Raw genomic sequence first — 27,317 nt, 5'->3', positions numbered from 1 at the left:
CCTCCAGTGTGAGTCCATTTCTAGGCCACATTCATGCTCTCATTCTTTCAACCATTCACTTCCCAAACACTGGCCTATTATGGGCCAAGTTCTGTGCAAGATACAGGGGTTGTGATAATAAAAATAAAACAAAACAAACAGACATGGTTCTTACCCTCTTGAAGCTCACAGTCCAGATGGGAAGAGAGAAAATTAACAACCGTCACAGTCTGGTAGGGTGAGTGCTAGGACAGGAATTGGGCATATATTTGGCTGTTAGAACGTGTAGGAGGAACTACAGAGTCTTAAAAATCTTTGGCTACTGCAAGCTCTCAAGGAGTTCTTTTTTTTTTTTTTTTAAATTTCCATTTTCTCCTAGAAGTTTTATAGATTTAGCTCTTACATTTTAGTCCATGGTCCATTTTAAGTTAACTATTATGTATATTGTATATGACATGAGGTGAGAGTTGAAGTTCCTCCTGAAGGAAAGGACATCAGTTTGGCATCTGAGTGGTGAAACGGAGTCAGCAAAATAAAGAACAAGAAGAGCAATGGCCCCTTGCCAGCACAATAATAATAAACCTAACATTACTTAGTTTGTGCCAGCCATTGTTTTAAGCACTTTGCATATGTTTTCCTATTTAATATTATTCACAAAAGCCCTTTGGAGTAGATACTATTAATATCAGAGTTTTACCCTTGAAATTCAATGATTGGGCACTGCTGGCTCTTGAAAAGTGGTGTAGTGCAGTGGTGAGGGCTCTGGAGTCAGACTGCCTGGGTTTCTTCTTGGCTTGGCCACATAGTGAGACCTCAGGGAAGTGCACTGGACCTGGAACTTGGTAGTCAATAAGTATTTTGATTGATTTTTGTTATCAATGGATGTATCCACAACTGCATAGTATTTCAAGGAATCCTCAACTCTCTCCAAATATAACATTTAGCACAGCCTGCAATCTGTGGTCCACAGCAATAGAGAATGGTATTACCAGACCCCGTGATGAAGGTGAGGTTGGGAAGGTGAGGCCCCCAATTCCACCATGTTTATTTGTGGCCTTTGTGGAGATATACAGCATGGCTGTACGACCGAGAGTAGGCCCAGACTTCTCCTGTACTTTGTCTTACAGGTTTGCAACATACATACCAGAATCCAGGAAAAACAGCTTTGGTCTGTCATCCCTGCGTACCTTCCGAGTGTTCAGAGCTTTGAAAGCAATTTCAGTGGTTTCAGGTAAATCACTCTGATTTTTCAATACTGCCTCTTAGCAGGAGGAATGTTCTTTTATATTTAAAATTTCTGAAGATGTCATATAAACCAAAAGCAAACAAATTCTGCTTTACTCATTTATTTGATCACTTAACAAATGTGTATTTGAGCATATGTCTAGACACTGTGCTAGCTGCTTGAGGTATACCATAAAGTGAGAGAACAGACAGAGGTCTCTGTGTTCATGGAGTTTACATTCTGAGTTGGGGTGGGGAGAGAGACACCAAGCAATAACTGTAATTAAGAGGTAATTAGCTATCCTGTTTAGGAAGTGAAATGTGCCATGGAAAAATAAAAAGGAAAAGTAAACAATATGAGGGCTACAGGAAGTCACAGGGATTCAGGGATGCAGGATGCAGTTTTCAATAGAGTAGTCAAAATAGGGGTCATTGGGCGGGGGGAGATGAGAGTGGATTTGGAATCAGTGAGAGAGTTTCATAAGCAGATACATGGGAAAGAGTGTTCTGCACACTAGCAACAGCCAGTAGTGCAGAGACTGAGGAATAGAAAGGATAGAGTGAGGGGCCAGGTGGTAGAGGAAGGACCGCATAGGGGAGGGGAAGCACATAACTACTAGGAGGATTTGGGCTGTGCTCTGAGATAAGTGGGAGCCACGTGAGGACTTCAAGCGGAGGGGTCACATGATCTGGCAGGGGTTTTTGTTTTGATTTGTTTTTATGGAAGTATAGGTGACACACAATGCTACATTAATTTCAGGTGTACAACATAGTGATTCAACAATTCTATAAATTATGCTGTGCTCGCTACAGCTATAGCTCCCATATGTCACCATATGATGCTATTACAATACCATTGACTATATTCCCTATGCTGTACCTTTTGTCCCCATGACTTATTTCTTCCAAAACCGGAAACTTGTGCCTCCCACTCCCTTTCACCCTTTTGCTCATCCCCCTCCTCCCAAACCCCGGGGAACCACCAGTTTGTTCTCTGTATTTATGAGTTTCCATTTTGTTTTGTTTGTTCATGTGTTTTGTTTTTGAGATTCCACTTGTAAGTGAAATCATACAGTATTTGTCTTTCTCTGTCTGACTTATTTCACTAAGCATTAATACCCTCTAGGTCTATTCATTGTTTTTGTTGCAAATAGCTATATCTCATTCTTTTTTATGGCTAAGTAATATTCCTCTCTCTGTGTGTGTGTGTGTGTGTGTGTGTGTGTGTGTGTGTGTGTACACACATCTTCTTTATCCATTAATCTGACAGGTTTTAGATGGACTACTCTGGCTGTTGTATGGAGAATAGAATGTGGGGGAGTGAAGGTAGAAGCAGAAAGATGAGATAGAGGCTTGGTGATCATCATGGAAATGTGCCACTCACATCTCCTGCTGTAGGGAGCATAGCTGAGTGATGATCCCAGCTGCCACATCTCTGGATTCACAACTGCATTCATGTTCATGCCAAGATTACACTTTCCCTGCATGTCAGGGGGACTAGTGAAGGCCCATTCCTTAAGGATAAAGTCCTGAAGGACTTAAGCTCAGGGGCTCCTTGGGAGCGAACCTGGTTAAGACTCTCTCCCAGTGGCACTCTAGTCAGAGGCTTTTCTTGTCCAGTCCTACTTCCTTACCACTCTCCTTTCCCAGGTGTCAGCTCATGTCATACTCTGATGTTTTCCCTGCCAGCTGTACTTGCTTTCCCTTTTTCTTTGCAGACTTGTCACCCAACAGATCTCTTGCACTTCTGGTCCCAGAGTATCTGCTTCTCAGAGAAGAACCCAAAATGACACAAGAGACCACTGTTAAAGAGATGGTTGTGCTCTTAGATCAGTTGGTGGTAGAGGAGTTGGTAGACAGTGGTCTGACTCTATGAATTTCAAAGTAGAAACAATAGGATTTCCTGATGGGATGACTGTATGTGTGGTGTGAGCAAAAGAAAAGAGTCAAGGATGAGTCAAGGTTTTTGGTCTAAGTGACTAGAAAAATGGAGTCATTGCAGACTGACACAGAAAATGTAACCTGCATTTCCTAAGAAGTCAGATAACCTGACTATGGAAGACAGAAGATATACATCTCTTTAAAAAATAATTAAATCTTCATTTCAGAGTCTTATCAGGAAACTAGTTTTACAGGAGACTAAAAATAAGCTTGTTTTCCCCCAAAAGTCAGAGAAGGAACCTTTTCCTGTATTTTCCTTCTGTTTGTGAGTTTTGAGCTTCAGACATAGGACTAAAAAAAAAAAAACAAAAAAAACCCCATGTGAGATATACAGCTGATATACAGATATACAGCTCCTCTGTGAGAGGAGCAGGTCTGGAGGTTGCATGAGAAGTTAGCTTTGGATGCGTTCTGTTTGAGATGGCTGTGAAACATCAAATAGAAGTATCAAGTAGGTAATGAGGTCTACAGGTCTGGAGTTCCAGACAGCAGCTTGGGCTGGAGATACCATTTTGGAAATAATGAGCTTATAGAGGATACTTGGAGCCATGAAATCTGATGAGATCACCAAGAGAGTGAGCCTAGATGAAAAACAGAAGAGGGCCAAGGTCACTACCACCTTAAAGGTGAGGGGAGAAGGGAAGAAACCAGCAAAGAGGATGAGCAGGAGCCACCAGAAAGTAAGAGGGAAATGTAGATCCTGGAAGCCATGTAAGGAAGGTGTTCTGTGAATCAAGATGAAGCTAAGGATGGGCTGTGAATATGAACCAGATTGAATGTTCCAGCTTGTCCAGAAGCCTTCTCCTTGTGTGGCATCGCACTTCATGGAAGGCTCATTTGCTGCAGGTTTGGCCTCCCATTTGGTGTCCCTTTCTGTTCTTAAGTCTACCAGTCATGGTTTATACCGATTAGTTGAAATGTTGCCACTTTGTGTCATCTCACAGATTGTTTAAGTTTTGTCTGGATGTTTAACTCTCCAGCTACTCTGAGAGCAGAGCCCCTGATTCAGTGGTGTACTGGGGCTGACTTGTTTTGGTGCCTCAGCAGCAGGTTGTACATGTTCCTTTTCAGCTCTGCATCCAGTGATGTTGTGTAGTTTAGGTTGAAGCCAGCATGCTGAGAGGACTCTGTGGAGGAAGAAAAGGGATCTGCACTACAAAATTCAGCAAAGAAGTCTGTAAATGCTATAGATGGGACTTTCCCTGCACACACGCTCCTCCCCCACAGAGAAAGCGTTTTTGTTTTTGTTTTTTTCTTTAAAGGACTTATTTATTTGAGAGAGAGAGAGAGCGCTGTTGGGGGGTGGGGGCAGAAGGAGCAGCGGGTTAGAGAGAGAGAATCCCAAGCAGACTCCGTGCTGAGTGCAGAGCCTGACATAGGGCTTGATCTCATGACCCTGAGATCATAACCTGAGCAGAAATCAAGAGTCGGATGCTTAACTGACTGCACCACCCCGGCACCCCCAGAAAGCTGATTTTAAACATTTACCATTGTACCACAAGGTTATGTCTTTCTTATGTTGTAACTTGGTAGCTTAACAGTGTGCCATGGACACAATAGGTGCTTAGTAAATATTTCTTGAATTAAAAAATAAAACTATTTTAAGTAATAATATGAGTTTTTCCCCCCAGAATATTCTCATTTTCTTGTTCCAGACAAAGATCCTCCTTCTAGCTCCCTGCCCCCCGATTAAGCACTGTCTTATGGCACCTTGCATACCTTGAATGTTAAATACAGGTCTGTCTCCTCTAGGGGAGCCTCCTTTTGGTCTTGGTGCTACATGGAATCCCCAGCTGTGAGGTGTCTGCACAAGTGTAATCAAGTTGTCTGTATGATATGTTTCTACTCAGAGTCTTCTCACTAACTCTTCAGAGCAACCCTGTGGCAGACACCAGGCAGGATGGAAAGGCTGAGCTAGACTGGTGGACTACTCAGTGCCATGCAGCTTCTCAGGCAGAGTTGGAACCAGAACCCATGGCATCAGAATCCTCAGCTAGGCCAGTTTCTGATTCTAGCCTGCAGCTGGGTGACGTTTGAGGCCCTGGCTGTTCCCTCCCTGCCCCTCCTGTGTGTCTGCTGTGTGTGTGAGTGGGCACTTGTCCCCACACTGGTCTTTCTCCTCCCCAGGTCTGAAGGTCATTGTTGGGGCCTTGCTGCGCTCTGTGAAGAAGCTTGTTGATGTGATGATTCTGACTCTCTTTTGCCTCAGCATCTTCGCCCTGGTAGGTCAGCAGCTCTTCAAGGGAAGTCTGAACCAGAGATGTATCCATAAGGACTGTGAGAATATCAGTAACCTTGATGGTAAATATTCCACCTTTCACACCTTGGTCTGTGCACAGTTAACTTTTATTGTCATCGCTCATACTGTCTATAGATCTGCATTACAGAGTCTCTTAGGAGAAAGGATGACTTCATCCATCCAGAGTTCTCATGTGGGCACATGTGTTTCTTAGAGAACTACTTTGTTCTTTGGGTTTCCATGGAGAAGGCAAAGCCTGCAGCCACAGCCACATAAGTGATATCAGCTCCTATCCCTTCCCCTGTGGATCTGTGCAATTCTTTGTCATGTTTTGCAGAAGTCTTCAGAGTGCCTGGATTTGTCCAGCAACTTCCCAGCCCTCCTCCTTGGGTATTTTCTCCAATAATATCACTTTTTTTTCTGCTGCATCCTCTCCATACTGAGGTCAATCCTATAGCAATTTCATGTGTCCTGGATCTCATGTGGCTAACCTCTCTCTCTCCATGATTGTCTTGGTTTATGCACTTCTCATGGGCTGAGTCTGTGTCCAACTTCCCCCGGGTATGATCTCGGGTTCAGTTTTATGCACTGAGAGGCCTCAGGGGCATGGTGGTATCACTGCTTCCTCCTCCTCCTCCTTCTACCTTCCTCCTTACCCTCCTTTTCTCTTGCTCCTTCCTCAGGGCTTAAGCTCTGGTTCCTCTCTGGCCATCCACTTTGATCATTTCTGAGGATTCCAAACCATTTGTTTCAACCAAATCTGGCATATTTGCTATTCTCTTTCCCTTCAGGTTTTTTTTTTTTTTTTTAAATCTGAATTTATGATTCTTTCCTTCTCAGAAAATTGTTTTGAAAAGAAAACTTCCTCTGAATTCAGAATGTGTGGTACCTGGATGGGTAACAGGTAAGAAGTTCATATCTCCATTTTTCTCCCAAGTACAGCACTGGTGGACCTTTTTTGGGGTAATGTGGCAGACAGTCTTCATCTAATGACTTTTGGAGCAGTGATGGCAGTAGGCAAACAGTACTGATTAGGCAAACAGTATTTAGGCAAGTTTACACATGCATTATTAAGTTATTAATAATTCATTATTATAAGTGTTAATAATAAAATCAATCAATTTAAAAATCAATAAATTAATTTAAAAATTAATAATAAAATGATATACTTAATTATAATTAATATTTTAATAATTGTTTCCAAGTGTTTAGAGCAGCTTTCTCCCCAAGTCATGTTGAATTTATAACTGAAAAAATCTACTGAAAATGTGATCATTTGTTGATCACCACTGCCTCTAATTTCATAAACGGTTGTATATGTGTGTTCATACACGTTCACCCCAGTGGTTCATAGCTCTCTGGCCCTTTAGGGACACTCTTTTTTCTTCCAGAGTATCAGTGCTCTCTGTGGCGAGAAATTCATTTCAGAGTGATTTAATGAGTACATTTCAAATCAAGATAATATGCAAGTCACTCTGATAAAATAGGCTAAAAATTTGTTCCTCAATAACAAATATGTATCAAAGGCTGAGAGCATGCCAAACCCTGTGCTAGGCCCAAAGAATGCAAATATGAACTAGAGATCACTTCTCTCTTGAATCTGGCATCTCACAGGAAGGAGAGAAAGTGTGTTTTACTCCTTGAAAGTGTGATGAATGTTTTAAGAGAGACATATAGGTACTGAGAGAAATTGAACAGAGGGTATAACCCTGTCTGTAAAATGAGGGAAGTGTCTTCTAATGCTACCTGGGATAGTCATAGGTTTATATTTGGTCAAACTCACAAGACATCATAGGGTTTAGTGTAATACAAGGACTACTGAATTCTCTAAAATGATCCTTGGTGCCTCCACGGTGCTTTCATTTAATGAGGAGACCAACAGCTGTTATATACAGTGCTTCCTTGACTCCATACAGGGCAGGTACGGTTACTGTAGGCAAAATCCAAGGTGGGGTGGGCCACTTGGACACATAGACACGGCAGCCTTGGCTTCCAGCTGGTCCTTATTGTGTCCTCATCTCTCTAAGCTTGTGTAATAATCATAGCTCTCTAATCTATGTGTAGTCCCAAAGCTCAGAAGTTGTATAGAAGATGAACTCCTAGAAAATGACCTTCCCCATTGATCATAACATGATGGTTTTCAAGGAGATGACAGGTCTAAGGTCATAGGTCATCTTCATAGGCAGCTCTCTGTCTGTCTAGGGCCTAGGCCTGGTTTTTAGCCTTTATTCTCTTCCTCCTTCCCTAAGAGCCACAGTGTGGTGACTGGTGACCACACTGTGGATCTAAAGCATAAGTAGGGAGTTCTGGTAGGTGAGGAGATAGAATGAACAATTTCAGTCCCTAGAATAGAAAGGGGGAAGACTCTGGGCATGAGGCCATGAGATCAGAGGCAGTAAGAAGCCCAGCAGCTTGTTAGGCAGAGAGGAAGTTTACAAGAACTAACTCTGCAAGATCTGGTAGCCCATCAGTGCCAAATATTTTGACATTGATCACAAAGGAAACAAGACCTGAGCAGATTAGTTGTTTGTAAAAGTCACTATGGCTGCTACATGGAGAATGGATGCATAGAGTGGATGAGACAGCCACTTAGAAGACTCTGTTGATACAGATGAAAATCACAAAACAGTGCAATGGAGATGATGAGAAATGGATGGATGAATTCCAAACACATTTAGGAGACAGAAAGAACAAGATTGTGAATTGAAGAAGGGGGTTAGATGTACACTGTGCACAAGTGCATGTATGGGAGGGTGGTGGGGTGTTTTGAGGGAAGAAAACTGTTAGAGATGTTTCTGTTGCTTCTGGGGTGAGTTACTGGTGATGTCTTTGCCAAGATGGAAATGCTGGAGGAGAGTTTTAATCACATGTGTATGTTGATAGGAAGGATATCCAGACAAGGGGATATTGGGCAAAATAAGCTAATACTTTGAATGGTGACTAGGAAGTAAGATAAATTAAGTATGTTAGGTTCAGCCCCAGTAGGTTCCTTGAAGATAAGGGCACTGGGATTTCAAGGGTTTCCCTGAGGTCTGGTGGGAAAGAGGACACAATGGATGTCTTCCTTCTGAATCACCCTAATGCAAAGCCTACCACTCACTGAGGGCTATGTTGCCCACTAAGCAAATTCCCAATCAACTTGTCAGGACCTCTGATTAAATGCTACTGAATAGCCCAGGCTCACCAGATAGCTGAAGGAAGTCTTTGGCATAAAGGGGACTGAGATAAAGAAATAGGGAAAATGAATGTTGTCATAGTTCAGGCAGCTAATACAAAATACTGTAGACAGGGTGACTTATAAACAACAGAAATTTCTTTCTTCACAGTTCCTGAGGTTGGATGTCCAAGATCAGGGTACCAGTTTGGTTGGGTTCTAATGAGGGTCCTCTTCTGGGTTGTAGGTGGTAGTCTTCTCTGTTGTGTCCTCAAATGGCAGAAAGTGAGCTCTGTGGGGTCTCTTTTATGAGGGTGTGACTCCTATCATGAGGGCTCCACCCTCCCCCCCTAATCACCACCCACCCCACCTCCCAACAGCATCACATTGGAGATTAAGATTGCGATGCAAGAATTTCAGAAGGATCTGAACATTCGGGCTCTAAAAGCTGTGGACAAAATAACAGTTCAGAGAGAGAACTCAAAAGGACTTTTAAAACTTTAAATAGGGTCTTCAGTAAACTTAAGAGACATATTGTATACATAAAAATAAAAATAGCTCATTATGAAAAAGGAACAACTGTTCCTTTTCACTAAGTCACTAAGAAAGACTGATTTTTTTTTTTTTTTTTTTGGTAACACGATTACAAAAAATCAGAACTAGAATTAAAAGATCAAGTAGAGGAAATAGTCCAGAAAGTAGCAACAAAAGAGACAGAAAATTATGAGAATAAATATCAAACCAGAAGTTCCAACTTTTGACTAAATAGAAATTCCTGAAATAGGGCACAGAAAAAAACAAAAGGGAGAAAATTAGCAATGCCACAATACGGAGAATTTTCCTGAGCTTGAGAATGCAAGTCCCTCACCATCCCATAAAGTGCCCAACATAATGAGTGAAGAAAGCCCCTGCCAAGTACCTGATTGTGGCCTTTCAGGGAAAAGATTCTAAAACCAAAGAGAAAAAGGTCACCCACAAAGGAACAAAAATCAAAATGGCATCAGAATTCTCAATAGCATCACAGGATAATAACTGCACAGTTCCTTCGTATTTCTAAGGAAAAAAATTTTCAAACCAGATTTCTACTTCTAGCCAATCAATCAATCAGCTCTGACGGTAGAATAAAGAAATACTCATATATGCAAAGATCACCCCATCTTCTTAAGAAGCCATTTGAGATTTGTTCCAGAAAAATTAGATAGTAAAACTTGGAAAAAGCAACACAAAAAACAAAGAAAAAAAAGTATCCAACCCCAGAAAACAGACTCAGGCCACAGTATTTCCTTGGGAGGGGGAATATAAGTAGTGATGAAGTGGGATGGGAGGTTGAGGAGCTAACCCTCATCTTAGCAGGAACTTAATCACCAAGGACTAAAGTTGGTATATATCATAATAAATGTTATCTTTAAAGATATGGACATAAAAGAGTTACAAGTTGTTGACTTTGCAGTAAGTAAATGATGGTTAAAGAATGATGGAATGGTTTTCATTACAAGCCTGTTGGTGCCACATGATTTTTAAACCACATGCATGTATTACTTTGATCAAAATAGTATATTTATCAAAAATGAGGAAGTACCTACCCTTGTATTATCTGAGAAATGCGTTTAATGATGTGTGCTTTGGTGATGTGGGTGAAGACTTATGGGCAAGCGATAAAGTAAGACCCATATGTTTATGAGAACAAAAGACTGTTAACAACTGAAACCTTACATCTTCATCATTAGCTGAGCAATTAAATAAATCATAGAAATGTAAGACATGAAAAGAAATATTTCCTTGTATGCTCGTGTGGAAGGACCTCCAAGCTATATTGTTCCATGAAAAAAGCAAGGCACAAGAGAGTACTCAAAGCACACTCCCATGTATGTATTATAAAAGATGTATACTGGTACATATGTGCTTCTCTTGCCTGTCATTACTACTAATTATTCACTGTATCATTACACTTAATTTTTAATGAAAAACTAAGAATATGAGCTTACTAATTGATCCATCTGGAAAGTGAGTGAAGGCTTGGCAGGCAGGGCATGGTCCCTCTTACAGATACTCAGCACCCAGGGCTTTTCCATATGACCTCTCGGCCCTCAGAAAAGCCTGTGCCTTGGCTAGGATGAGTGGGGGTAGGAGGGAAGCCAGCCTGCAGGGAATGTAATTCTTCCTCTGTTCCCTTGTTTCCATCTAGTGCCTGTTCTGAAAATTTTAAATGCACACACACCAAAAGGAATCCTGACTATAATTACACCAATTTTGACAACTTTGGCTGGTCTTTCCTTGGCATGTTTCGGCTTATGACCCAAGATTCCTGGGAGAAGCTTTATCAACAGGTTATTTAATTATTCTCTCTCTCTTGTTCTCCTCCCCTGCCCTCCTCCCTTCCTCCTCCCCTCCTCCATAGCTCATCTATCTTTCTGTCATTTATTCATAACTTACCATCTACCCTCCTTCTCTGTCATCTGTTCCTCATCCTCAATAGTTGTACTATTAAATTCTACCTTAGATATTGTGTTAGAAACATCAAAAACTGGGCGCCTGGGTGGTTCAGTGGGTTAAAGCCTCTGCCTTCAGCTTGGGTCGTGATCCCAAGGTCCTGGGATCGAGCCCTGAACCGGGCTCTCTGCTCAGCGGGGAGCCTGCTTCCTCCTCTCTCTCTCTGCCTGCCTCTCTGCCTGCTTGTGATCTCTGTCTGTCAAATAAATAAAATCTTAAAAAAAAATTTTTTTTTTTAAAAAGGAAAAGGAACATCAAAAACCATCTCCTCCTCCTAGAAATGTTAGCCCTCTCTGGATTCCCTTCTACCCATAGTTCTACTACCAGCGCTTCCTTCAGTTTTTTTTTTTTAATAATAATTAATTTTTTTTAAAAATTATTTTCAGCATAACAGTATTCATTGTTTTTGCACCACACCCAGTGCTCCATGCAATCCGTGCCCTCTCCAATACCCACCACCTGGTTTCCCCAACCTCCCACCCCCCGCCGCTTCAAACCCCGCAGATTGTTTTTCAGAGTCCATAGTCTCTCATGGTTCACCTCCCCTTCCAATTTCCCCCAACTCCCTTCTCCTCTCTAACTCCCCTTGTCCTCCATGATCAGTTTAAAGCATTCCTTCTTCTGCCTTTTAAATTCTAAAATGCAACTACCCTTGAGAAAGTCCTAACAAAGTACCACACCTTACATGGGAATGTAGGGATGACATCTGCTCATTGATGGGCGTCAGAAGTCCCTGGGTTATGGGAGGCTATAGATGATACTGTGGACAGCTGACCTGAGCACTGCTGGGGGGAGGATCTGTTGCTATTGTATCATGTCCCCTTGAAGTGACAGTCACCCCTCTATAGAGAAAGGCTGGAGAAGCAAGTATGTGCTCTGTCTTTTGCAGACCTTGCGTACCTCAGGGCTCTACTCAGTCTTCTTCTTTGTGGTGGTCATCTTTCTGGGCTCTTTCTACCTGATTAACTTAACTCTGGCTGTTGTCACTATGGCTTATGAGGAACAGAACAGAAATGTAGCTGCTGAGACAGAGGCCAAGGAGAAGATGTTCCAGGAAGCCCAGCGGCTGCTGAAGGAGGAGAAGGAGGTAGGGGCACGCAGTGTCAGACAGTGAGGTCTGCTTGTGGGGGTGTGGACTGCAGAGGCTGTGAGAACTGGTCTCAGAGCTTTCTCTACTGGTGCTTTTCTGATAATTTAAGACCTGTGAAGACAGGCTGTGCTGCTGTCTCTCATTACAATGTCCAGGCACAGAGCTCTTAAGAATCGGGAACCCTAGGTTTTCTGAAACCTGGGCCTTCTAGGACAGACCCCAGACTGCTGGCTAGAAGATAAAATGTGCATAAGTGTAAACCAAGGCTTTGCTGCAGGATTACTAATGGGAATCTGGAGATGTTTGTGTTCCAGGTCTTTGCCTGGGAGGGCTTGGGAAAGTAGTAATGGTGCTCTAAAGACAGCAGCTGTGATCACCTCTCTCTTCTTGAAATTCCTGTCATATTTATAGCCCATTTTCATTGTTTCCTTGGTATCATTTTCCCAATTCTAAGATTTCAGGAACATGTTTTATACTCTTTCTCATCCTGCACAGAGATTTTTCAGTGGGGAGTCCATCAAGTTTAATACCTGCTTTGTCAGGCGCAAGCATTTATTGAGTGCCTAGCACATCCTAGACTCTGTGCTAAGAGTTAGTGAAAGAGCTATGGAAGAGTTAACCTTGCCTCTGAGATTGCATTTTCTGTGGATAAACAAACAGGGTCTGTGCCCCTGCTAAAAAATAACAAAGCTAGCATATTCCACGTAGGTGATAAGCAGTCTAAATGGTATGATGCTTCCAGAAGAGAGGAGAGAACACTCACGAAGATCTATTTATTAATTGCTTTTGTTCACTTTCTAAGGCTCTGGTTGCCATGGGAATTGACAGAAGTTCACTTAATTCCCTTGAAGCGTCATCTTTTTCCCCAAAGAAGAGAAAGCTTTTTGGTAAAAGTAAAAGAAAGTCCTTTTTTTTGAGAGACTCTGGGAAAGACCAGCCTCCAGGATCAGATTCTGAGGAAGATTCCACAAAAAAGGCAAGTCTTAGTCCAGGAATTAATGATACTATAGCACTGTTAGGGGAACAGGTCAAGTTGGCAGTCTAATTGAAAGGATTCCTTCATTCATTTACTCATTTATCCTCTCATCCATTTGTGCATATTTTCTCACGTCCATGTGTCTGTTCAACTACCCATTTATTTACAAGCATCATTCGAAGTTTTGACAGTGTTTATTCTCTGCTTGGCATTGGGGTAAGTACTGGGGATACATGAGATGTATGAAACAGACAACAGAAGACACACTAACAAGGAGGCAGTTACTGTTCAGTGTGATGACTGACATAATGATTGCTATGGGAGAACAGAGAAGGAGCAGTGTTGTAGTGGAGGTTCCCTCCAAAGGAAGTTCTGAGATGCTAGAGTGCAAGTAGATTATTTGGGAAGTGATCTCAGGAAGCACCAAGAGGAGAGGGAAGAAAGGATACATGGAAGAGAAAGGTGGCCAGTTAAGGTTCATTATCAAGCCAGTTACCACTGAAAGTAGTTGATGTTTAATCTCCATGGAGTGAGGACACTAGAGCATTTATATGCCAACATTGGTCCATCATTATTTCCAGACTGCTGGGTTTTGGAGATAATCATTTTTGCGGATTTCTGACTTGGCATGCATTAGGTCAAAGGGTGGTCAGGTTGCCAGAGAAAGCCTCAGTAAGACCCAGGGACAAAGATTCAGCCAACAGCAGCATCTGCTTCCAACAACCAACCCAGAATTGGTGGAAGTGGGAGAAGCATGGATTGGAAGCAGTGTCTGTGCTGAGAGGGTGAATTAATGTTTCATCCTTTGGTAAAAAGTGAATGGAGCACCAAAGGTAGAGGGAACAGCACATACAAAGGCCTGGAGGCAAAGGAGAGCTGGAGAACATGATTCAATGGGACACTTGGGAGTGTATGTGCACATGCACATGTGTGTATGTGATGAAGCTAGAGGGTGGGTGGTGAGAAACTGTAGTAGTAAGATGGGATCATCACAAAAGGCCATGAAGCCAGCTCAGGGGTTCACCCTTTACCTGGAGAGCAAGGACTAAGCAGTACTGAAAGGTTTTAAGCAAAAGAGTGACAACCAGATTGATAGTTTTAAAATCCCGAATGCATTGAAGAGATGGGATGGGACTAGAGCAGAATTGGATGCAGCCAGTTAAGAAGCTGTGGCAGTAATCCAAGTGGCGATAGGGGCTTAAACAGTCATTAGGACAGGAGGATGAAGAGAGAATGACAGGGTGTAGTGATCTCCAGAAAATAAGATTCAGCAGTCAAATAGATGTACGGGGAGGGGAGAGGTGTCCGGTTAATGGCTTGGGTAGACAACTTGATAGAGGGTAGTTTACTGAGACAGGAAAGGAACATGTGCTGGGAGTGCAGAAGAAGGCAAGTTCAGTTTTGGGCATGGCAAGTTTGAAATGCCTGTGGGGCATCCTAGCAGGGATGTTGAGTAGGCCATAGGATATGCAGAAAGGAAGCTATGGGGGGATATGGGGTAGGAAAAAAGCACCCCCTCTTTTTAAAAATTTTATTTTTTTAAATTTTTAAATTAACATATAATATATTATTAGCCCCAGGAGTGTGAATCACTAGGTTTATACTTCACAGCACTCACCATAGCACATACCTTACCCAATGTCCATAACCCAACCATCCTCTCCTTACACCCCTCTCCCCCACAACCCTCAGTTTGTTTTGTGAGGTTAAGGGTCTCTTACGGTTTGTCTCCCTCCCGATCTAATCTTGTTTCATTTATTCCTTTCCTACCCCCGAAACCCCACACGTTGCCTCTCAAATTCCTGATATCAGGGAGATCACATGATAATTTTCTTTCTCTGATTGACTTATTTTGCTCCCCATCCCCTTTTTAAATCAGTGAAGTAGGGGACGTTCAAACATGTTTTAATTGTGAAGAGAGACTTCAGAGGGGAGGAAAATGTTGAAGATACAGACCATGGAATAACGGCTAGAGCCACTTTCCTGAGGTGGAAGGAGGAGGTGAAGTGGTCAGAAGGGGCCTGTGCACACCTGAGGGTGGGTCAGGAAAGCGGGTCTGCGAGTCTTTGCTGAAGTAGGTGATCAGAACTCATTCACTCCTGTGAGCAGCTCTCTCATGGAGTGACAGGGACCGATCTCTTGGTTTAGAGACTTCTTTAATGTCAGGACATAGCATATTGAAGAGACTGCAACTTTTTTTTTAGTGTTTTGAGGGGTTTTCCTCATTTCACAAAACAATAGACCAAGACCAGACAGCTAATAAGAAGTCTTAAACCAAAAGAGAAATAGCTATAAAAAGACTATAGGTTGCCTTTAAAATAGCTTATCGCAAGGGATAGTTTGCTCTGGGGCCCTGGTTGGTCAGGACTTTGGGGAAATAAATAATTATGGATAGGTTTCTGAAGATGTGTGTCTTTTCACCTCCAGAGACTTCAGAATTGGAGGTAAGGTGAGAATCAAGCTCCTTGGCACAGCCTGAAAGAGTGCTTGACATTTAGTATATAGATTTTGTTGTATTTATTTTGGCTGTTCTTTTTAGTTACTGACTGTTTCAAAATCAACTTAGGCAGCCATTCAAGGCACTTCACTATCTGACCCCAATCCACCCTTCTGGATGTATCCCCCACTTATGCCACTCAAAAACATTGTTTCTAAATTCAGCTTTTTATTGATTCTGTGCTCTCAACTGTTATTCATTAGTTTTTGTAAAATTTTGTTTGCTCTTTGTTGACAATGAATAAATCACAGAGAAAGAAAATTTTCTGTCACTGGGACCCTAGAAATGTGCATGAATAAGAAATATGAATGTTCAAACTATATTGCACTTATCTACTAAATATGAAATACAAAAACTGAACCTTTAGCGTGCCATGAAGTGGAAGCGAGTGGACCTCTATGAGATATGAAGTGTCTTTGAGGCATGTGGCATTGAAACAAAGTAGCTTGTGAGGTTTTGAGGAGAAGCAGTTCCTTTGCTTTGAAGGTCCACCATGCCTGCCTTCTCTTACAGCCACACATCCTAGAGCAAACCAAACGACTATCCCAGAATCTGTCAGTGGATTACTTCGATGAGCACGGGGACCCCTTCCAAAGACAGAGGGCCCTGAGCGCTGTCAGCATCCTCACCATCACCATGCAGGGTAAGCTCTGTCTCTCAGCCGCAGGGAGAGCTGAACTTCCGTGATGTCTCTCCATTCTCCTCTCCTCCCCCAGAAGCTCTCTGAAGCCCAGTGAACTTCCTGATGAGTCACTTCTTCTGTCTAATTTGAGCATGCAAGCTAAGTGACTCAGAAGAAGTGGGCCCACCCTGAGTTGGCCCTTGGATAGTGGTGGGAACTGGCTAGGATTGGGATGGGACTTGGAACCAAGAGTACAGACAGGACCTCCCAATCAGGCCAGGGAGTCACAGGAGGTTGCAATGACAATGATAGTGACCAAAGATGAGAAGACATAGAAGTTACCAGTGGGATACGGTTATATTCGAAGTTAGTGTTAGGAATCTGGCATGGACAATGGAAGACCATGTAGATAGGCTGGAACCATCTGATGGACCTCAATCACGGCAGGTAACCAGGATCCAACTAAGAGTTTGGTGATCAAAGGCAGGACTCAAGTCCTTACAAGGATGGGGTCCGATTGATCCTTAGCACTTTTGAGCCTGTCGTATCACCTCATTTGGCTTGCATGGGTCCCTGAAATGGTGCCAGGGAAATCAGGGGTCCAGTGGCCTGATGGCTGAACTCAACTAGCTGGAGAGTACTTTTTCTTTAATACTTCTCCTTCCCTTGAGCCTTGGTAGCTCTGTGCACCTCTGTTACAGCTCTCACCCTGGTTTGCCTTGAATTAACATAACTTGATTTTCTATTTCTCTCTATCATGGGTTCACATCCAGTGTTGGCTTCCATATCTCTATCTCTAACAGTGCAGCACAGCTCCCAGATGCTCAATGCAAGTATGAAGACTAGATGTACATGGCTATACCACATGGAAGTTGTGTTTGGGAAACCTTTCCAGCTACACCCATCAGCATTCTTCTTGGTTGATCAGGTTCATAGGAGACCCTAAGGACGTAGGGAGAAGATATGCACTCAGGCCAACAGCAGCCAGATGGATTCAGAGCTAACTACTCAATTGCTCTTTCATTCTTCTCCAGAACAAGAAAAATCACAGGAGCCTTGCCTCCCATGTGGGGAAAACCTGGCATCCAGATACCTTGTGTGGAACTGTAGCCCCCAGTGGCTGTGCATTAAGAAGGCCTTGAGAACCGTGATGACTGATCCTTTTACTGAGCTGGCCATCACCATTTGTATCATCATCAACACTATCTTCTTGGCCATGGATCATTACAAAATGGACAAGAGTTTTTCTTCTATGTTGCATATAGGGAATTTGGTAACTTTAGGCTTTTTAAAGATAAAAATATTTCAAACTGTGAATTATAATTCTTTCAAAGTCTAAACCTGTTGTGAGTGGCCGAACCTAGCCTAGGTCTTTGGTCCCCTTAAGTAGAGTAAAGGGAAAAGATGACTATTAGGATTTTGTTTTTACCCAGTTCAGCAATTTACCATGGGGCCTGTGTTGACCCTCTGGTATGCCTTAGCATCTCTTTAGTCATCCTGTGGGAACCCAGAAGCCAGTAGACATGTTAAAAGTTCAGCCATTTGGGATAATCAAGAAAATGTTAACCATATCCAGAGACCTTGGTAATGTGTCCCCTGGTCCCCGGTGATATGGATGACACCGTTTGTCACAAAATAATGTGACTGCCAATACTAGGTGTTATTCCCCCTAGAAAGGTGGGTCAGGGCCTGGCAGCTGTGGGAGGCGTACTTTCCCAGGAGTTGTACAGAGCTTATGGGATAGTAGGGGAGCCTCTAGACTTCAGCCTGCTTCAACATGTTTCTCATTGGATGCATCTAGTCCCAGTTAAACTAGGAAAACTAAGATAGGAGAGCAGAACCCCCCATGAACTATTCAATTTATTGTTTGTGGAGAAGGCATTCTCTTTTCCCCCCTGAGGATTAATTAATCCGAAATATCAGAAATAACAAATAATTATCCACTGAATGTTCTACCTTAATTAGCTAATGAGTTAATCTTACCAGACATCTAACCATTTATTCTTGAAGTTTTATTTTATTTTTCCAACTTAAGAAGCAATACATGCTTTTTTAAATTTTTTAAAAAGGAAAGTACAGATAAGGGAAATACAAAGAAGAAACTTATTTCCTATGGTCCTATTAACAAAGATGACCATTTTTAGCATTGCAGAGGATTTCTAGTCAATATGTAGGCATGTATTTTTTAATTATTTTACACTGATCAGAACCCACTGTACCTATTGAATCAGAAGCTGGTCCACAGAGCTGCTTCTGTGCATCAGGTTGAGGTTACCCTCAGTTCTGTGTTCCTCTCAGAGACCACAGTGCATGGCTAGAGTGGTTCTCCGTACAGAAAGTGTGCATTTAAGTTTCTTTCCCCAAACTGCCCTTGAGAAGAAGTGCTCTGTAGGTGTGTGTGGGTCAGATTAGATTTCATGCTGCACGACAAACCTAACACACATGGTACCTTTGAACAGGCTGGTGTTTTCTGGGCTAAAGGCCAGGGTATTCAGCTCTCTCCAGATGATGTATCCCAGAAATGTGTTGACAGTGTTATTTCACTTGGAGACAGAAAGCTGTGTCTGCAGGTTCCTGCCTCAGCAGAGTCAGCAGACCCAGCAGACCCATGTTTCAGCACCTCCTGGTAGATGGATTTATTAGCTAAGTTCCAGAGAATACTCAAAGTACCCAGAATCTTGCCTCTAGGCAGGGCTTCCTAGTTTGCAAAAGTGGTCTGTCCATCCCTTCATTTGCTGATCCAGCTGTGGAAAGTGACACAGCCACCCTTTCAGATTTCCCACTGACTAGGTATTCTGGGTATTGAGATGAAGCTGCATTTTGCAGTCAGAAGCTGGATAATTAAGTGACATTCTTCTTCACTCTCTCCAGAAATGGTACAGAAGGAGGCACAGAGATATTGTTGATGTCTGAGTTCACAGGTAGCAGCTGTGCTTCAGGCCCTGAAAACTGATGAGAAACAGGCAGAACTGGCCTTGTGGCCTGTGCTTCCATTCCATGTGCCCCATTCCCTAAACTAACACAATATGTTGGGGAGCCGGGGTAGCTCAGTTGGTTAAGTGGCTGTGTTCAGCTCAGGTCATGATCCCAGCGTCCTGGGATCGAGCCCCACATTGTGCTTCTTCCTCCCTCTCTCCACCTCCTCCATCTCATTCTATCTCTCACTCTCTCTCTTAAATAAATAAGTCAAGTCTTAAAAAAAAAAAAAAAAAGACTTAACACACAATGCAAAGGTGGTAGCCACCTCATCTTCTGTACCCCCATAGCAGTATGCAGTGGTGAAGGGAGGTGTTGGAGCCTTGAGTTCCCAAGAACACATCCCTTCCTCCTCTGACAGGTGGACCAGGGTTCAACTGGCCTGTGCAGTTCTGTGGGACTGGACTTGGAAATGGACTCTCTAAGCTTTGGTATTGCTTAAATCAGAGGAGTACACTGTAGGGCTAGACCCCTAAAGCTTGAAGGAGACAGGAGAAGAGAGGTGGAGCTCAAAAAGGGACAGGGATCAGTCCAGCACAATTAACTATAATAACACTGCATGATTTTAGGCACTGGTTGTGGCTCTGAGCAGAAGCAGATAGCGATATTTAAAGGGAAAAAAAAGATAGATACGAGCTTAGGGTTTTCTTTGCCACCTTGACTTCTTTTCTCTTTGTCTATCTTGGATTTTTCTTTGCCTATCCTTTTTTAACTTGTGTCACTTTATTTTAGGAATTTTTAAAATAAATAGTCAGCAAATTATTTATAAAAACAGATCATCTGTTACTTCTAATAAGGAGATTTTTTTTCATTATGGAGACTTAAAAATCATTTCTGAGTTATTTTTCTTTTCCAGCACTGTGGAGGACAGCCTTATTATTGACAACCTTTTTAATATTACCTTATTATTTTCATACTATTATTTTCTCATATCTATTTAGTTGTGTCTATGTTAGAATGTGCTATTTGCTATGAAGAAATGCTTTGTTTTATCTTCTACAGAGATGTAGATGATAGCTTTAGTTTTGAATTTAGCTACCACTAATTGAACATTGTGCAATGTTTTTAAGCCTGTATTTATCGAATTTTCAAAGACAAAAACAAAAACACTTATTTGTACCCATGGAAATCACATAGTTTAGCACTTTCTTAACTCTTGCCCTTCCTTTTAATGCTTTGGTATTTTGTTTTGGAATAATGAATCCTGCATTCTGTGGGTGAATAATAGGATTTAGGATTATATCCCAACTCACTGACCCTCCTTTCAGTCATAACCAAGATATTTATCCCAAGATATTCATCATATAGGATAAGCCTATATATTGAGTTGCTTAATGATGTTTTCCTGTTCCTAGCAGTGTTTTTCAGTTCTTTGCTCTGGGCCCCTTTTAATTTTTTTTTTTTTTTCTGATCAGTGTTGAGATTGAGTGATTCTGCTTTATAGAGGATATTTATCATCAGTTTTTAGAGCTGTTATGTATCCTGCCCCTCCCCTCATTTGGGAGGTTGTATTGACATTTTAAAGGAACTTAGAGGGGGAATTGCTTGACACTTTCTATCACCCTGCCCTCTATCAAAATCCAATTGTGCCTTGGGAAATAATATCTTATTCTCCACCCTGATGTCTGTGAGCTTGGTAATATAGTAATGGGCACTGTGGTGGGGAGGGGTGAGAGGAGCAAAGTAAATAAAAATGCGTTTTGTTTTTTTTGTAATCTCTGCAGTTCCCTTGGACCATTCTGAGAAGTGTATCTTCAAGGAGAGATAGTTTCCTTTTCTCATTCTTCCGTATGTCACCGTAGGTTTTCGCTGGCGTTTTCATGGCAGAAATGTGCCTAAAAATTATCGCGCTTGACCCCTACAACTACTTTCGCCGGGGCTGGAACATTTTTGACAGCATTGTTGCTCTTCTGAGTTTTGCAGATGTGATGAACAGTATAGTTTTAGGAAAAAAAAAAAATCTGCTGTTTCTCCGTCCCTTAAGAGTGGTAAGGCACTTACTATTTCGTTTTACTGACTCAGCTGCCAGAATTGACAAAAGTCTTGACTAAGTTCAGTGGCTATTTTGCATTGAACATGAACTCATCTTACCTTAACCAGAGAATCAGAACTGAGCTCCTCCTCCCATCCAGGTTTGCATACTCCTGGGGAGTCCCAGGTCGTCTCCTCCCAGCTGAACCCCTGCCTCCCCCATCCCACCATGACTCCTTAGATAACCTGACGCAACATGGTGTGTTCTGGTAATCAAGATGCGGCTTCTTGCTCAGCGTAGCCCCCTCCCATGATCTCTTTCCCACCACTCACCCCTGAGCTCTGCGCCAGGCACCCTCATATCTGGGCTTACCAAGGGGGAATAGACTACAGAGTCCAGGAGGGGGCTGGGCACTGCTGGCAGATGCTGTCTCAGTAGTTTCCTCCTGACTGCTTCCAGTGTCATTCCTGTCCTGTGGTCTTTGTACTCCATCTGCTGACCATGGATGTATTCTGGTGACCTTTGCAGATGCACTTGAGAGGAGCTGACCTAAGGAGCACTCCAAGCTGAGGAAAGTACTATCTTCATGAAGTTTACCCTTTAGACATGAGACAAGAGAGGGCCAGAAATGAGGCAAAGTAGAGTGTGTGACAGACACCGTGAGAGGCATAGATAGAAAACTACAGGGAAACCACACCTGATAGGGGAATCGGGAAGCCATAAAAGGAGACCCTTGGTCCTCTTTCAGAGATTTACTTTTTCTTTTGGCAGGGATAAGCCTACAGAGTAAGGCATTTGTTTCAGTTACGTAGGCATACATTTTATACTTGGGATATGTTAGGCGCTCACACTGCTCAAGGTCAGAAATGATTGACTTGCTCTCCTAGAGTTTCACTGGCACTTAGGTGAGCAAAATTATATTTGCTTTACAATTGTTTAGGCTTATTACAGCCATGCTCTGAGGGGAGGAACTGTACAGTATTGTCTGTGTATTACAGAAGCATGATTTCTCCCTTAGGCGCCCCAAGTTCCCTTCTGAGGACACAGTGCTGTTCCTTCTCCTGGGTCTTCAGTCTTACTGACCTGCAGTATTTCCCCCAAATAGTTGATACTTAACAGGGTTGTACTTTGGAGTGAAACCACACTGGTTTATGTTGGAAGTTAAAATAAGAGATAAGCTTTGAAACTGGTTGTTGTGTTGTCTCCCATAGGTCTGTAAAATTCCGTGGGAAAGAACTTCTGAAAAAAGTGTGTGTGTTTTGAGTAGCTGACTGCTTTTTCTCTCTTGGATATAAAGTACTGTATTCCTCCTATTATTGTTAGAAAGTTTAGATTCAAATTTGTGACCTGACTTATATGATACAGGAGTTAGCAATTTTTTTCTGTAAAAGGTCAGATGGTAAATATTTTCAGTCTTACAAGCTGTATGGTCTCTGTTGAAATCACTCAACTCTGCTGTTGTAGCACAGAAATAGCCATAGACATTTGAGAATGAATGGGTGTGGCTGTGTTGCAACAGAACTTTATTTACAGATGCAAAAATTTGAACGTAATACTATTTTCATATGTGAGGAAATACCCTTCTTTTGATTATTTTCCAACCATTTTTAAAAATTTAATTTAATTTTATTTTTTTCGTGTTTCAAAATTCATTGTTTACTCACCACACCCAGTTCTCCATGCAGTACATGCCCTCTTTTACCACCAGGTTCACCCTACCCCCATCCCCCCAAAACCTTCAGTTTGTTAGGCCACACAAAAATAGGCAGTGAGCTGGATTTGGCCCTTGGGCTATAGTTTTTGACCCTTGATATATTATACAGGATTCCAAAACATTAACTTCATGCAATAAACATGACTTTGACTCCAAAGTCTTTATCATTTAACAAAAATTAGAACAAAATGTTTCCATTTTCAAAACAAAAAGTTTTGCCTCTCACGGTGTCTGTCACACACTCTATTTTGCCTCATTTCTGGCCCTGTCTAGGTATTATCATGGGCCAAGGAGTGGATGACTATGTTTAGGATGGTTTTGACTTTGAAAAGATTTTTGAAAGTCATAAATGCTATGGTTTGGGAGCATGTCATTTGCTATATAGCTGAGCAGATGGAATTTGTCTTTAACTGGCGTTTCTTCTTTTGCTTATTGTCTTTTTTTTTTTTTTTTTTTTTTTTTTACAGCTGAGGGTCTTCAAGTTAGCCAAATCCTGGCCAACTTTAAACACACTGATAAAGATAATTGGCCATTCCGTTGGAGCCCTGGGAAACCTCACCGTGGTCCTGGCTATTGTGGTCTTTATTTTCTCAGTGGTTGGCATGCAGGTTTTTGGCTCTAAATTCAGTTCTGTAAAAAGCAATAAAACATCCTGTGGACCTACAGTCCCATGTCTACGACGCTGGCACATGGGGGATTTCTACCATTCCTTTTTGGTGGTATTTCGCATCCTCTGTGGGGAATGGATTGAAAACATGTGGGAATGTATGCAAGCAACAAATCAAACACTGTGCGTTGTCGTCTTTCTGTTGATCATGGTGATAGGAAAACTTGTGGTGAGTTTCTTAGATTTTTTTTTTTAACATATGGATTACACAAATGTATTAGCTTCTTTTGCAATACTTTACTGGTAATTATTATTCTAAATATGATATTGCACATTCAGTGTTTTATAATATTAAAATCTGCATTTGAATTTGACTCAAGGAAATTATAAAAAGCATGAAACAAAACCTTCTTTTCACATACTTCTCATATTGAATGATACCCAATATCTGTTTTATTCCAGGTGATTATTCTAAGATAATTGTATTCTCTTTGTGAATGATTAGCTGAGGTAGGAGTTTGTGACTTAATTTGATCAATAAGTTGTAAAGGGATATCTAGTGAGAAAGTTTGCTTGTTCTTAAAAAAAAAAAAAAGGGATGAGCTAAAAAAAAAAAAAAAATGGTCCTTTTACTTTCTCCGGACCTTTTTAGGACTATGATTCCTGGTAGAACTGCAAACGTAATGCAAGCATGAGAAGAACTACCCTAAGATAAAGCCAGCTGAGGAAGGTAGAGGGAAAAGGGGAAGAGACCGAACTTCGTATCATAATTGGTCCTTCTGTTTTATTTTCAAACTTTTTAACTTACGTTTTCTTCTTGTGTAAGTTGCTTGAGTCTGTCACTTGCAGCTGGAAACAGATCTCATTAGCTAATTGGGTACCCAGTAAGGGTATGCAAAGACAGAAGACACACAGGATACCTGAGCACAAGGTCTTCAGAATCAAGTTGGGGCTCTCATGCAGATATACTGAACCATCCACATGCACACGATGGCTTTATCTTATGTGACTGACCAGCAATGTTAGATAGACAGTAAGTGGTACAAAAGATCAGAAGAGCAGAATATCAGAATATGACCGGGACGCCTGGGTGGCTCAGTTCATTAAGCAACTGCCTTCGGCTCAGGTCATGATCCCAGCGTCCTGGGATGGAGTCCCACATCGGGCTCCTTGCTCGGCAGGGAGCCTGCTTCTCCCCCTGCCTCTGCCTGCCATTCCGTCTGCCTGTGCTCACTCTCCCCCCCCCCCCCCGATAAATAAATAAAATCTTAAAAAAAAAAAAGAATATCAGAATATGACCAATGGGAGTGGGAAGAAATTGTTAAAAAATGATACGTGAAAGAGTACTTGAGAAGGGAGCTAAAGAGGCAAGGAGCACTTGGCAAACAGAAAAGCTTGAGCCAAGGTCTGCAGCTGGAATTCTTGTGGTGAAGCTGTGGGAGACTAGACCCATTCACACTCATAAGACGCTCCTCCCTGAAGGCTGTGTATTTTTGAGTCAGTGACAGCCACAAACAAAGGAATTTGTGGAGGTAAAGATGATGAATTTGGAGGGTGTGTAAATGTAGGCAAAAAAGTCCAAGTAGGTAGCTGATGAGATGATCTGAATTTAAAGTGATCCTTGCTTCAACAGAAGAGTTGCAGATTTGATCCAAACCCCTCCAGTTCAGCTCCAATACTTTGTTGTGGTTTGGGGAACAGGACCTAAGGATCCTGCACAAAGCACATCAATTCTCAAGCTGTGCCAGCATGGGTGGACCCCATGACAGTATTAGGCATCAGATCCGTAGCCCATTCCAGCAAAGCCAAGCTCACTATTTGACTGTTCCTTAAGGAATATATATTTTTTATTTTACCAGTGATCACATAGTTATGCTTTACCCTAGCCATAATTTACAACACGTGTTGCTTGTATGTGGACAAACTGGTCTTGGCTGTTGGCGCCCTTTCACTTCAGATTTTTCTTTCATCTTATCTTCCTGTCTTCCTCAATTTTGTCTCCTTTTATTTATTTTATAGGTGAGCTTTCTCAAGAGACAGAGGACATAGCATCTCATTTGACTTAGTTTTGGGTCTTGGTGGAAAAGTTGTTCTAGAAACCTACTATATCTTTCCCTTTGCTATAATTCCCATTCACCTTGTGTGTCCCCCCCTCCCCACCCCAGGTACTCAACCTCTTCATTGCCTTGCTGCTCAATTCCTTCAGTAATGAGGAGAGAGATGGAAACTTGGATGGAGAGTCCAAAAAAACCAAAGTCCAGATAGCCCTGGCTCGGTTCCGCCAGGCTTTTTGCTTTGTAATACACAGTCTTCAGCATTTTTGTCACAAGTGGTGCAGGAGTCAAAACTTGCCAAGGCAAAAAGAGGTGACAGGGGGCCCTGCTGCCAAAGGCAAAGACATCATTCCACTGGTCACAGAGATGAAAAAGAGCCCAGAGAGGAGGGAGGAGTATGATCGGATTTGGTTGGCCCCACTTGCAGAGGAAGACGATGGTTTTGAGTCTCCTGGTGAAAATAATACACAGCGTGTCACACAACTTGAGGCTGGACAACAGGTATGAAGGTTCATATATAGATGTGAAGGTCATACAAAACTAGAGCTGCCATGAGACACTGGTTGCCTGCCCTGTTCTGAGCACGATGCAGGGATAAGAAGGGTGTAAAAGGTGGAGGCTGCCCTTTAGTACTCCCTCACTTAGAACCTAATGCTGGTTCTAATCATGGTTTTGCACATATGGAGATGGGAGATGGCAGAGAAGTTCAGAGGGGAGCCAGGTCAGAGTGGGCCAGGGCAACGGGAACCAAGTGACTTTGTTTGAACCCTACAAGAGGTATGAAGTTTAGATTAACTGAAAGGTGAGGAAAGTGAACTGAGCAGCATAGAAAAGGAGACAGTGGTGGGAATAAGCTCAGCCTCTGAAGGGACCAGTGGTTGAGGAATGATGGCAGATGAGGGCTGTCAGGGAGTGGAGGTATGATAGATACCCCAATAAATAACTACAGACTTCATTCTGGATGCAGCACAGCTGTCTGTATAGTCCTGAATTTTCCACAATGGTTGAAACATAATGCATAGCCTGGCAATAATTTTAATCATTCTTTTGTTTTTTTTCCATTCTTTCTTTTTTTACTTTTTAAAAATTAATTAATTTATTTTCAGCATAACAGTATTTATTATTTTTTCACCACACCCAGTGCTCCATGCAATCCGTGCCCTCTATAATACCCACCACCTGGTACCCCAACCTCCCACCCCCCCACCACTTCAAACCCCTCAGATTGTTTTTCAGAGTCCACAGTCTCTCATGATTCACCTCCCCTTCCAATTTACCCCAACTTCCTTCTCCTAACACCCCTTGTCCTCCATGCTATTTGTTGTGCTCCACAAATAAGTGAAACCATATGATAATTGACTCTCTCTGCTTGACTTACTTCACTCAGCATAATCTCTTCCAGTCCCGTCCATGTTGCTACAAAAGTTGGGTATTCATCCTTTCTGATGGAGGCATAATAATGGGTTTGTGGTGGTGCCTTGTGGTTTCAGGTTTTTTTTTTTTTTTTTTAAAGAATTTATTTATTTGACACAGAGAGAGAGGTTGCAAGTAGACAGGCAGAGAGAGAGAGAGGGAAGCAGGCTCCCTGCTGAGCAGAGAGCCTGGTGAAGGTCTTGATCCCAGGACTCTGAGATTATGATCTGAGCCAAAGGCAGAGGCTTAACCCACTGAGCCACCCAGATGCCCCGTGGTTTCAAGTTTTATTTCACTGAAAAATAATGATGTTGCCTAATATATCTTCCTTGGTAAAGTGTCTATTGCCCATTTTTGCTGAGGGATTTC

General features: G+C 42.2%; 1 protein-coding gene across 1 annotated transcript in view; it reads left to right on the top strand.

Annotated features, from left to right (window-relative positions):
* The window catches only part of SCN11A (sodium voltage-gated channel alpha subunit 11), a 103,644-nt gene that overhangs the window by 32,961 nt on the left and 43,366 nt on the right, over positions 1-27,317 (top strand). Inside the window, exons 7-17 of the mRNA XM_082746047.1 lie at positions 1,107-1,210; positions 5,272-5,445; positions 6,224-6,287; positions 10,723-10,864; positions 11,917-12,114; positions 12,920-13,093; positions 16,104-16,233; positions 17,247-17,485; positions 20,991-21,176; positions 23,342-23,710; positions 25,647-26,036. Of these exons, the coding sequence (XP_082602173.1) occupies positions 1,107-1,210; positions 5,272-5,445; positions 6,224-6,287; positions 10,723-10,864; positions 11,917-12,114; positions 12,920-13,093; positions 16,104-16,233; positions 17,247-17,485; positions 20,991-21,176; positions 23,342-23,710; positions 25,647-26,036 (2,170 nt within the window). The remainder of the gene's footprint in view (positions 1-1,106; positions 1,211-5,271; positions 5,446-6,223; positions 6,288-10,722; positions 10,865-11,916; positions 12,115-12,919; positions 13,094-16,103; positions 16,234-17,246; positions 17,486-20,990; positions 21,177-23,341; positions 23,711-25,646; positions 26,037-27,317) is intronic.

This window comes from Mustela nivalis, assembly GCF_964662115.1.
Source record: "Mustela nivalis genome assembly, chromosome: 1".
NCBI classification, from domain to species: domain Eukaryota; kingdom Metazoa; phylum Chordata; class Mammalia; order Carnivora; family Mustelidae; genus Mustela; species Mustela nivalis.
Note: the sequence above shows the minus strand (reverse complement) of the source record. Positions and strands in the feature narration are given on the sequence as shown.